Source organism: Onychomys torridus, chromosome 11 (genome assembly GCF_903995425.1).
Source record: "Onychomys torridus chromosome 11, mOncTor1.1, whole genome shotgun sequence".
NCBI lineage: Eukaryota > Metazoa > Chordata > Mammalia > Rodentia > Cricetidae > Onychomys > Onychomys torridus.
In genome coordinates, this window is record NC_050453.1 from 69,774,640 (window position 1) to 69,786,653 (window position 12,014).

The window sequence follows — 12,014 nt, forward strand, 5'->3', positions numbered from 1 at the left end:
AAATATGACTGAATTTCCTACACCCTTTCCTTCATCTCTTATCTCACTTTCCAGCCTTCTCTCTCCTGCTCTGCAGGAACTCACACAAGACTGTTCCTCATGCTGCTTCCTGAAGGTCAATGTGTTTCCCTGCCGGCCTCTACCTTGGCTACAGCTGACTTTTAGATCAAAACAAACACAGAACACCAGAAGCTAGGGCTCACAGCTTACCAGACACTTGTCAGTCAGCTTTCTCACCTTCTCTGATATGTCTGGTTTTGTGTATATTTGTGTGTGTGTGTGTGTGTGTGTCTATGTGAGTGTGAGTATGTGCATGTTCATCTATATTTGGTGTATGTGTGTGTGTTTATCTCTGTGCACACATTATCTATGTGTCTGTGTATGGATGTTTATTGTATATCTTTGTGTGTGCATGTGTGTATGTGGATGTATCTGTGTGTCTATGTATATAGTTTTGGCTCTCCATGCATGCTTCCCTGTGCATTGCAAATGTGTGTGTGTGTGTGTGTGTGTGTGTGTGTGTGTGTGTGTGTGTAATTTGTCAGACTTTTCTCTATTCTGGAATTTCCTTTCACCCTTAGTTTTATAACCAATATTATCAAAAAGCATTTTTTATCTCATGTTTTGATTTGATATCTATAATTCTGCTGCATCTTAAATTATAAATAACATCAATGGACTTCCTTGTTGTATATTTTAAGCATAGGTAAGATATATTAACAGGACTTGAAATTTCTGTGTAATACATGATTTAATTTGTAATTTTTTTAGACAAGGTTTCATTCTGTAGCTTTGGCCTACTTTGAACTAAATATACATCCAAGGCTAACTTCAAATTTCTTGTAATTCTACTACTCCAGCCTCTCAAATATTGGGATTAGAGGTGTGAGTCACCACACGTGATGATACACATATTATTTCATCTATTACTATTTTAGCTCACTAAAAATATATGCATATAATATTGGTGGTTTTCACTTCTAACTTAATTTACTCATGGTCATAGAGCACATTCTTCATAATTTCAGTTCTTTCATATTTAATGATATCTGTCCAACAGACTATTGTGAGCCTATAAAATTGCTGTATAGTATGAATCTTGAGGAAGAGGTTTCTTTGGTTCTTTGTTGTTTTGCTCTCTTTTCTTTCTAGAAGTATTGGCTTCTATAAATACCAGTTATTTCATTTTAGCTGTATTGATCAAATTCTTTGCAGCCTCAGTTATTTCCCATATTCCCCTCCCCCCAAAAAAGTGTGTAGATATCTGCTAAGATCTTCAATTTGTAAATTTCTGGTTATTATTAATATTTTTTAAATTTTTTATAGTAAGTTATCATTTTGTAGATTACCCATGTAATTAGTTTATTTTGCTATGTTATAAAATACACACTAGTGAGCATAATAGGTCCAATAGATCCTGATACAATAACAGTGGGGAAGTTTTATGTCCTGCTTCCCTCTCTGAATCATCCAAACTGAAATTGATCAGGAAACTTCAACACTAGATGACATCACAGATAAGGTCATCTTAGAAGATGTCTCCAGAACATTCCACCTGAGAGGAAGAAAATCTACAATCTTCTTAGCATCTGGTGGAAGCTTCTCCCAAGTAAACCAGAGCCTGCCCCACAAATCAAATCTTACCCAATACTAAAGGCACAAGTGATCTCTTCTATCTTATCAGTTAGATTAGAAGTCAATAATAAGATAAACTACAGAAAAGAGAACAAATACATGGAGACTAGAAAATGCAATTCTTGAATGACTCTGAAGGAATCAGGGAGGATTAGAGAGGTTAAGAGCATTTGCTGCTGTGCAGGGTGGTGGTGGCACCCACCTCTAATCCCAGCACTCAGGAGGCAGAGGCAGGCAGATCTCTGTGAGTTAGAGGCCATCACGGGCTACCAAGTGAGTTCCAGAAAAGACACAAAGCAACACAGAGAAACCATGTCTTGAAAAAACAAAACCAAAACCAAAAAAAAAAAAAAAAGCATTTGCTGCTTTTGTAGAGGACCTGGGTCTGGTCCCCAGCACTCTCATGGAAGCTCCTGTCTCTAACCACATTTCCATGGGATATGGTGCCCTCTTCTGGCCTCTGTAGGCAGTAGCTATGCATGTGGTACACATACACAGCTGAAGGCAAAATGACTCATACACATTTAATTATGGCAGCAATGTCTTATTGACATTGTGGTTTGTTCTCTTTCATTGTTCCACTCCTGACCAGCTTCCTCCATGCCTCGTCCCACCTCTACTTGACTCCCTTTCTTTTCTTAGATAGATTGCTCCCCACCCCATTTTTAGTGTTCTCTCTTTTAGCATATGAACCAGTAGTCTTAAAATGGCATGTTTTTTCATGCATTCTTTGTTCTGTTTGATTCTTCTTCCCACTGCTCTCCCCACATTGCTACCAAATTAAGCCCTTTATTCTGTATACTAACAAAGAAAAAAAATTTAAAAAGGGAGAAAAGAATGTGATTTATTGTGACATCATTAAGTATGAATGTTTTCTCACAGTTGTATTTTCCTAGTTGGTCGGAAGCTCCCAGTCTGAATGACACCTGGAGTCCCTCCTGAGGGAAGGATCCTGACAATGACACAGACAGTGGGTCCCTCAAGGAGTTCTCTGCATGCCATTTCTCAAAAACCAACTAACTTATTAAAATGCTGAATTATTCCAAATTGAAATCTTTTCACCCCAGGGACTATATATAATAAGCAATCGCATCTTGCAAACTATATTCTTAGGTTATTGTTTAGACAGCTGACTGCCCTGGTCTTGACATCATTATGCAAGAACCTCTTTAAGTCAGATGCAGGAATAACAGTTATGCAAGCACTACAATGAAGTGGAAAGAGCTGATATTAAATGTTCACTAGTTATCATTTTCATGGTTTTCCTATCTAAATGGCTTGCTTAGTGGCAGCTATGCAAAATATGAGTACACTGAATTACATATGACCTTGTTTTACAAATATAAAAACAATGTTGCTGAAACACCTGCAATTAACTATTGAAATTCACATAAGGGATAGAATATAATAAGAGAGGCCAGAGAGCTTTCATTGTATGGTAGAAAAACAAAGGAAAAATGATTATTTTACTTGCTTCATTATTTCTAAATAATCCAATGGTTCATTAAAAATTACAGAAAATGTTATAGACTTTTAATCTAGCTGGGACACCATGGCCATTATTTATGTCTGAAGATATGTCTTAGATTAATTATTCAGTTGGGTTCTTTTGGTCTTCTCACATTTGTAAGGGATAGATCAAAGTTTCCATTTTCTGTTATTCAAAATATTAACAAGGGGCTGGGGAGATGGTTGGGTCAGTAAGTGCTGGAGTACCAGAATCCAGGTTCAATCCTCAGCGCTCAGGTTCAGACCTGGGCATGATAGCAGTAACACCAGTGTTGGGAATGTGGAGACAGGAGGAACCCTGGGGCTTGCTAGATAACTAGTCTAAACTCCTTGATGAGGTCTAGGTCAGTGAGAGACTTTGTCTCAAAGTAAATAAATGGATATATAGGAAAGTAAATAGATAGATATATTAAAAGGGAGACAGAACCTTAAGAATGATACCTGAGGTTTACATCTCCCTGTGCATTCATGTTATACATGCACATACACACAAACATGCAAACACATACATTAACAACATTTTTAACGTATATGTCTATTTTCTATTTCTTCCTATATCTGAGAATCTCCTAATAGTCCAGAAACACAAATTTGGGCTACTCAACTCTAAAACATACTTCCAAGGCCTTTTCCTCATAGGAACTGTGCTATCAGCTCAGGCTAGCCTCCTCCCTCCCAGTGTGAACTTCTTGTGTGGACTCTCTTGGTCTAAGTTCCTCCAGAATTCAAATTCCTTCAATCTTACATGGTTGCGACCCCAGCCCAGGGAATGGTGACACCACAGTGGAAGTTCTCAGCTACTGCTCCAGAAACATACTTGCCTGCTGCCATGCTCCTTGCCATGATGGTCATAGATGCCCTTTGAACTGTAAGCCCCAAATTAAATGCTCTCTTTTGTAAGCTGCCTTGATCATTGTGTTCCGTCACATCAATAAAACAGTAAGTAAGATAACTTACAAGAGGGAGCAAGCAACCTCTTTCTCTCCCTCTTACCTTTCACTTCCTTTCCAGACTCAAATTTTTTAGTTGCCAAAATTTAGAATACAGGCAAATATATTTGAACTTTCATTGAGGAAGCCAAAGAAAATGAATACCTTTTTTTTTTTTTTTTTTTTTTTTTTGAGACAGGGTTTCTCTGTGTAGCTTTGTGCCTTTCCTGGAACTCACTTGGTAGCCCAGGCATGCCTCGAACTCACAGAGATCTGCCTGCCTCTGCCTCCCGAGTGCTGGGATTAAAGGCATGCACCACCAATGCCCGGCTGAATAACTCTCTTAAGAGGGTCTCACTATGTACTTCAGGCTGAACTTGAACACTTGATCCTATTGCCTTATCCTTCAAGATTTGGGATTACAGGTGTGTGCCACCAGGTCCTGCTCTGAAATTAATTCCACATTAGAAAACAAAAGTGATCTCAGATCAACAATGCAGTTTTACAACCTAAGAAACCATAAAAAAAAAGAACAACAAAAAGAAAACCAAAAAACTAAACCCCCAACTAGCAACTAAAAGTTAATAATACATCTTAAAGCAGAGTCAAATGGAAAGGAGAATAAAAATACAATAGATGCCATAATACAGAAGGATAAGTGTCCCCCTACTGGCTCATACATTTGCACACTTGCTCCCCAGTTGGGGGTGCTGTTTAGTGACGTTATGGAATCTTTAGGACCTGGAGTCTTACTGAAAGAAGCCCACCATGAAGGATGGGCTTCAGTGGTTTGTAGGCTTGCCTCAATTCCTGTTCTCTCTCTCAGCTTCCCACGTGTGGATGAAATGTGACCTCTCTGCTTCCTGCTTCTGATATGCCTTCTTCACCATTATGGGTTCCACAGCTCTTGAATCATATGCTAAAATTAACCCTTTCTTCTCTAAGTTTCATTTGGCCGTTGTATTTTACTATAGCAAAGAAAAGCCGCTAATACAATGAAGAAAATTATTGAGCCTCCAGGAATATAAAAAAGATCCACAAACTATTACTTGTCAGTGAGTTTTCCTAAGATGTAGAAGGATGGAATTTATCAAATAAAAAGTGAACATGTACACAAAACCAGTCTAAAGACTCAAAATGGGTCAGAACAACTTAGTATTAAGAACAGCTGTGCAGTGATAATTTTTATTTCTTCTCAAGTAGTGCTACTTCCTGTGACTAAGGATTCATACATATGAGTCTATGGGGACATTCATATTCAAACCACTTTACATGGACTTTTGAATCCTCAAAGCCAATCCCCAATGACACACTTCCTCCAACAGACCGTACCTTCTAATCGTTCCCAAAGAATTCCACCAACTATAGATGAAGTATTCAAACATATAAGACTTTGGGGGCCATTCTCATTTGATCCACCACTTAAGGCAGTAAACAAATCCTTTGGACTAGAGTTCTGTACTATGACCTGCTAGAAGCCCTGTCTTCCACACACCAGCATGTGTAGCTGACCCTCTGGTCAACCTAACAGCACAATATTTAAAAGTCAAGAGCTCTTCCACCCTCCAGAAGTTTAACTTGGCAGTGGAGAGGGCTTTCAATAGTGGTAGTTAGAAGTCTGAAATGATGGCTGTGTATGCTGGTATATGCAGCTTCAGACCTGAAGTGGCACTTGGTACTAAGAAAAAATTTTCGTCATTTGGATTTCAGATGCTATGGTTCACATTGGTTCACATATGTTCGAGGCACACTCCAAGATCATATATACTTCTGCCTGCCACTCATGAGGCATGGATCTTCTGTTCAGCCAATGGCAGAAATCAATCAAAATTAACTACAGCTTATACCTACATCTTCTTACAGATAGATGTTCATACTTTCAGATTCTAGACATCTGGAGAATTACATGTCTGCTAGTGCAATGGTTGCCTAAGTGGGAAGACAGAAATCTGTGGCTTCTTCTGTCCCCTCTGTCTTTCCAAAATCTTTTCCTATACTGTTTCTTCTAATTAAACACTTACTACAGCTAAAATGGTGTACACATTCGCCATCTTCTCTAGAACATGTCCGATTTTGATGCTTCCAAGGTATTTTTCCTGACAACATTGGCCACATCCAAAATTTCTTCCATCATAGTAATGCAATGGAAGACCCTGGTCAATCAATGAAGCACTAACATAAACCCTCTTTATTATACACATCATGTGCTGCTCTTTTCTTGTCTTCTGCATAACCAAGATTTTGGTTTTTTCATTATAGCAAATAAGATTAGAAAATGAAAACCATGGATCAGAAATTAATTATCCCCAAGTAAGTACACAATGCAGGACTCTTCAATTTATTGAATCTATAACTAATTAAAGAATTGCACTCACAAATCAGTCATAAAGTCACATTGATGAGTTTTTTGATAGCCTCAAATATTGACAAAACCTGTCATAGTCATATGAAATCCACCACTAGCAATTTTTGGCTCATGTCTTTTACTTTATTTGAACTTATGTTTGCATGTACAAAAATGTAACCTTGATAAATACTTATTTCTTTTCAAAAGTTTAATAAAAAGGCTTTAAGAATGCTTTTGTAAAAGTCCGAAGAACTGTGGTCAAGTTCTCCCAAAACTATTGGCTTTAAAATCCCACTGAATTAAAAAATTCAATTAAATATTTCTTTCAATACAATATTTCTTTCATAATTTAAAAATAACTATAAAAATTAACAACTAAACCACTGATAGCAGGTGTTGTTTGGAGTGCCTTATGTCTGTATGAATGTATTAAATAACAAGTGAGGGAAAAGCAAAGTGCTGTTAGCTCTCCATCAGTGATGAGGAAATAAGTCGTGTAGAATATAAAAGGGAAGTGCTGGAGAGACAACACAGTGGTTCAGAGTGAGCACTTCTTTTCTGGAGGACCTGAGTTCCGTTCCTGCATCTACATCGGGAGACTCACCACTACCCCTGACTCCAGACTATTCTGGCTGCTGAAGGCACCTGCACCCATATGTGCATACTTGCACCCCCAAATTCGTAATTAATCAAAAATCATATGAATGAACTCTTTCACAAAAGAAAGTAAAGGTACGCCAAATAGAAAATAAATTCACATAGAAAATAAATGAGATCCTTAAGTTTGTCATTACTTGGCAGTAAGCAGATTTGAGATCTACTCATGAAAGACTTTCCTGAGGAAACCTGTAATTATAATTTACTTGTTTTGTTTTTAGTTTTTAACTTTTTTTAATATTGATTTTATGTGTATGGGTGTTTTGTCTGCATGCATATCTGTGTACCATGTGTCTTGGAAATACATAGAAAAATTAATTATTGAGAATTATGAAATAAACCAAACAATTAAAACCACTTCATTGATAATACCAAAGTGATGTTATTTTAGTGCAGATATACTCCCAGGCTTGGGAAATGAATGTCACTGAAACTAGCCAATGTTTTAAAAAATTTATAGGGATGCTCAAGAAACATGAAATTATCTTGTTTCTAGGTTCTAGAATTTCATTGATTCTGACTTTGACTGAAAAAGTAGCTAGCACAATTGTGCACACTCCCAACTTGGAGCACTGAAATTTGGGTGGCTGCTCACCTCCTGTTAACACTACCTGCTCCCACCTCCTGCTTCTGGTTCCTGTGGCTATACACAAAGGCCTCCATCATGTTTCCTCTGCAAGCAACTGGCATATTCATTCCCAGCCCCCAGACAATCTTATCACCTTTCTGTACTTCTAAAACAAACAAACAAACAAACAAAAAACCAAACCCTGAGATAGTCCTACAAAGGAGAAGTAAAAGCATTGTTTTTCTTGTCCCAAGTTTCTCTAAGTATCTGTGGGTTAAATGCAAACATATAAGAATGGCACTGATATCCAGACAGCTGAATTCCATTTTCATTTTAACTCACTGGCTTGTTTGTTTCATAATTATTTATTAAACTCGTCACTTATTGAGGGAAAGCTGCTGGGCTGACCAACCCAGCTACCACCCTGGCCCAAGAAACAGGACTATGAGTTAGATCATCCCAACATCCACCTCATCTTTGAACTGCTGAAGCACATGAAGGTGCTGTACTTGCAGATCCAAAGCAACAGGATCTCTATGACACAGGATATCCAGAAGGAGTCCTGGTGAGAACCCAGTATCAACAGTGTAGCAGAAGCAAAAGGCCTCCAACCAGACCAATGATCCATTGCAGTGAAGGATGTATGGATGAAGGGTGTACTGTGTGACTCAATGGGCCACACTACAGCTTTCACATTGAGGTTTTTGTTATTTTGTTTACTTTTGGTTTTTGGCCATAGTTTTAAATTTTGTTTTGTTTTGGGGTAGAGGTTACAAGGGCAGAGGGGTGGGGATGGGAAGATGAGTGAAATTGAGATGCATGATAGGAAATCCACCAAGAATCAATAAAAGTTAAAATAAAATAGTCTTCTATTTAATGGAAAAAATATAGTGAACGCCAGATATTTTGCAGAATTGATTTGTGAAATAAAATTTAGTGACTATTATACTTACATATGCATTTCTCGATATTTTAAAGTAAGCCTTTTATTTGCTGAATCTAGCTTTCACATAAATCCATTAAACTATGCTAAAAATGCAGAAAATTGTAGATTCTCCATTTTAAGCAGGTGCCTCAAACATTACATGTAACTCTCAGTTTACATTTTAGGGAATAAATTCCTCCACCAAGTCACCACAAAAATCTACTTGTCAGTAATAGTGATTATGTATCATAGCACAGCTGGGTACCACACTGTGATTTAAAAAAAAAAATGAACAAATGATGCGGGACCCTCACTTTTCTTCCAACCTGCCTTATTCCTTAGCATTCGTTGCCTTCATGCTTACAAAAATAAAGCTATTAAACTCTTGTTTTTAAAGTAAAGTTAAAATAACATAGTATTATACATGACTAAGGCTTGATGGCAAAGCTAAATGTCTTTATTTTAGCCATGGTGAACATGAGATACCAATATACATCAATGCCATGACTAAGGTCAAATGCCCTGCCACTGCTATAGACCCTGTCTCCAGCTTACTCACTTTGAGAAGATTTTTATTTTTCCAGTGGAAATCCATTTGCTTTTCTGTAGCCTATTTGTTAAGTTGCTAGTGTCATCTCATTTTTTAACACAGTAGAAATGATTTCTTGGATTTATAAATGGAGTAATGAATTATTTATAAAAACAACATTGGGGTACCTGTTGAAGGAAATAGCATTATTCAAAAATGTATCATAATATGATGGTATAGATGTTTTCACTTTATTAATAAAGAAATTGAGGAACACAGAAATTGAGAAATATACTTCAGCCTATCTGGCTAATGTTCAACTATTCATTTTAATTTTTAAAACATCTAGATGTTTCTAAACTCAATTAAAAGACTTTTTAAAGGTTAGACTTAGGCCTGTAAATAAGATAAATACATGCTGATTAAATTATCATGAATTCAATTTCCCACTTTAAATATAGTTATTTTAAAATCCCCTTACTCTTGAAAGCATAGTTTAGTTCTATCATATAAAATTGACAGCACCCAAAGAAACATCAAACACCAGACATCATTAGCAAGTAAATATGAACAGGGATATAATTTTTGAGATTGTGCTAACAGGCTCAGTAGAGAAAGGTATCCACTACTGGGGAATCTTCACAATTCTCCATCACAGCACATTCATCAAATAGTGTATTGAGCACAGAAAGCATGAAGGTCAGGTCATATTCAAAGTGCAGACACGCTTCTAAGTAATACAAGTGTTAGCAACGGTTCTGGACCACCATGAGTTAACAAATAAGTATCAGCTCAATCCATCTACAAAGGGACATCACAATGGAAAGCAAAATCAAATCTTACAAAAACATTATTATCAAGTGTACTAGGTAAAGATTGGGGAGAATTTAGAGAACTCTAGAGTCTTCTATGATTGTATTAGAAAAGAACTAAAACACTAACATCCTTGGACCTGGAGAAGGTTCTTGGCTGAAGGTCCTTGCCTCCAAGCCTGATGACCTGAGGAAGATTCCTGGGACTCACGTGTTAAAAGGAGAGAACTGAGTCCCACAAGTTATCTTCTAACCTGTACACAAAAGTATGGTGCACAGCACCTGGCATGCATGTGCATCCCCACTCAAAATTATAAACAATTTTCTAAATTAAAATAGTACTAAGGGTTGGGCTGTGGCTCAATTGGTACAGTGCTCACTTGGTGTGCCCTGTATTTGATTCCCAGCACCTCATAAACTATGTGTGGTAGTAAATGCCTGTGAGCCCAGGATTTAGGAGGTGATGGTAAGAAAATCAGATGTTCAAGGTCATCCTTGGGTACATATGTAGTTGAAAAGACCAGACTGACCTATGTGAGACCTTATCTCAAAAACCTGAAAAAACAAGCAAAGGAAAAACAACAGCAAAATAATTATATAAATACACAAATGACTGTCAAACATAACTGCCTCCAATAGGCAACTGCCTCAAGAATTTCATTATAAATTTTGCAAAACAGTTGGCATTACTAGGGGGTGGGATTTGTGTGGAAGTAAGGCTAAATATCCTAGACTTCCTTTTGTTTTCATTATTAATTATAGGTTTGATCATCTAGTACCCGCTAAACACTTCTTAAATTGGTCAAATAGCAAATACTACTAGTGTCATTTGATGAATTATTTCGTGTGTGTGTGTGTGTGTGTGTGTGTGTGTGTGTGTCTGTGTGTCTGTGTGTACATGTGTATGTGCTCACACACATGCACAGGTAGCAGGGGATATACAAGCATGTGTATACAGTAAGCCAAAGGTCAAACTTGGATGCCATTTCCAGTCACCATTTTTTAAGAAAACATATTATACAGAAGGTGGGACTGTATGAGTGGGCCATATTGGCTGGATGATCCAAGCATCCACCTGTCTGTCTTTCTAGGGCTGGGGTTATGAGCATACCATGACACCCAGCTTTTTAATGGGAGCTGGAGTTCAGACGGAGGTCCTCCTGCTACTCAGCTTTACCCAGTGAGCTACCTCCCAATCCTCATTTGATATACTCTTAGGGCACCATTTAAGATAAAAAATTTAAACAAAGAAATATTTATTTAAGATAAATAATGCAGAGGACTTTAGAAAAACTTCAAGGATTGCACAAGGAAGTGAGTTCTGTAAGACTTTACATTTAGCCTCACTGGACAGGGTCGGGGGAAAGCATGCTTACCAGCTGCTGTCCTTGCACACCCCATGCTGCATACTGTAACACTGAGTCCTCAACTTCTGGAGGATTCAACTCCCACACTTCCCTTGAAAAGATGTAAATATTTCATGTGAGCAAACTGACATCTGATCTCTGACAACTTAGCCTGACAGTGGCTAATAAAATCCACAAAAGCAAAGAACTTACCCAGTGTGTATGTTGTAAATCAAATATGAAGCAGTAAATGAATAATGAAAAATCTGAAATAAAAAAAGAATACAGTAATCAATCATTGTTTTCAGGAAAGTATCCATCTTAATGCACTCTACAGATTGGCTATTAGGGAAAATATAAGACATATGAAATATTCCAATTAAGGTGTTTATTGTGTTTTGTGCCTTATTAGCCAGAAAACATAGCTTCTGTTATCCATTCTGCCTATCCTGCATTCTTCGGGTGTATGTGTGAGTGCATGTGTGTGTGTGTGTGTGTGTGTGTGTGTGTGTGTGTGTATGTGTGTGTGTTTTTCTTTGAAACCTGAGGTCAACCTAGGCTCTAGTTCCTCAGATGCCATCTTTATTTTCTTGTTGGATTTTTGCCTTTTTTTTTTTTTTTTTTTTTTTTTTTGAGACAAGGTAACCCACTGGCTGCAAATTCATGGCTGAAGCATGCCCTAGGCACAGGCTCCTTAAACTTGTCTGTTCTGTAAGTGTTAGTAACTTTCTTTCCTGGCTCTCTCCTCTCTATATCA

The 12,014-nt window shown here is 37.4% G+C and overlaps 1 protein-coding gene across 4 annotated transcripts in view; it reads right to left on the minus strand.

Moving 5' to 3' along the window:
* Dpp10 (dipeptidyl peptidase like 10) overlaps nt 1–12,014 on the minus strand; it is a 1,497,630-nt gene that overhangs the window by 133,677 nt on the left and 1,351,939 nt on the right. For all 4 annotated transcript variants that reach the window (XM_036202538.1, XM_036202540.1, XM_036202537.1 and 1 more), the window contains 2 exons: nt 11,471–11,523; nt 11,288–11,369 (listed from right to left, as the gene is read on the minus strand). In XM_036202538.1, the coding sequence (XP_036058431.1) occupies nt 11,288–11,369; nt 11,471–11,523 (135 nt within the window). The remainder of the gene's footprint in view (nt 1–11,287; nt 11,370–11,470; nt 11,524–12,014) is intronic.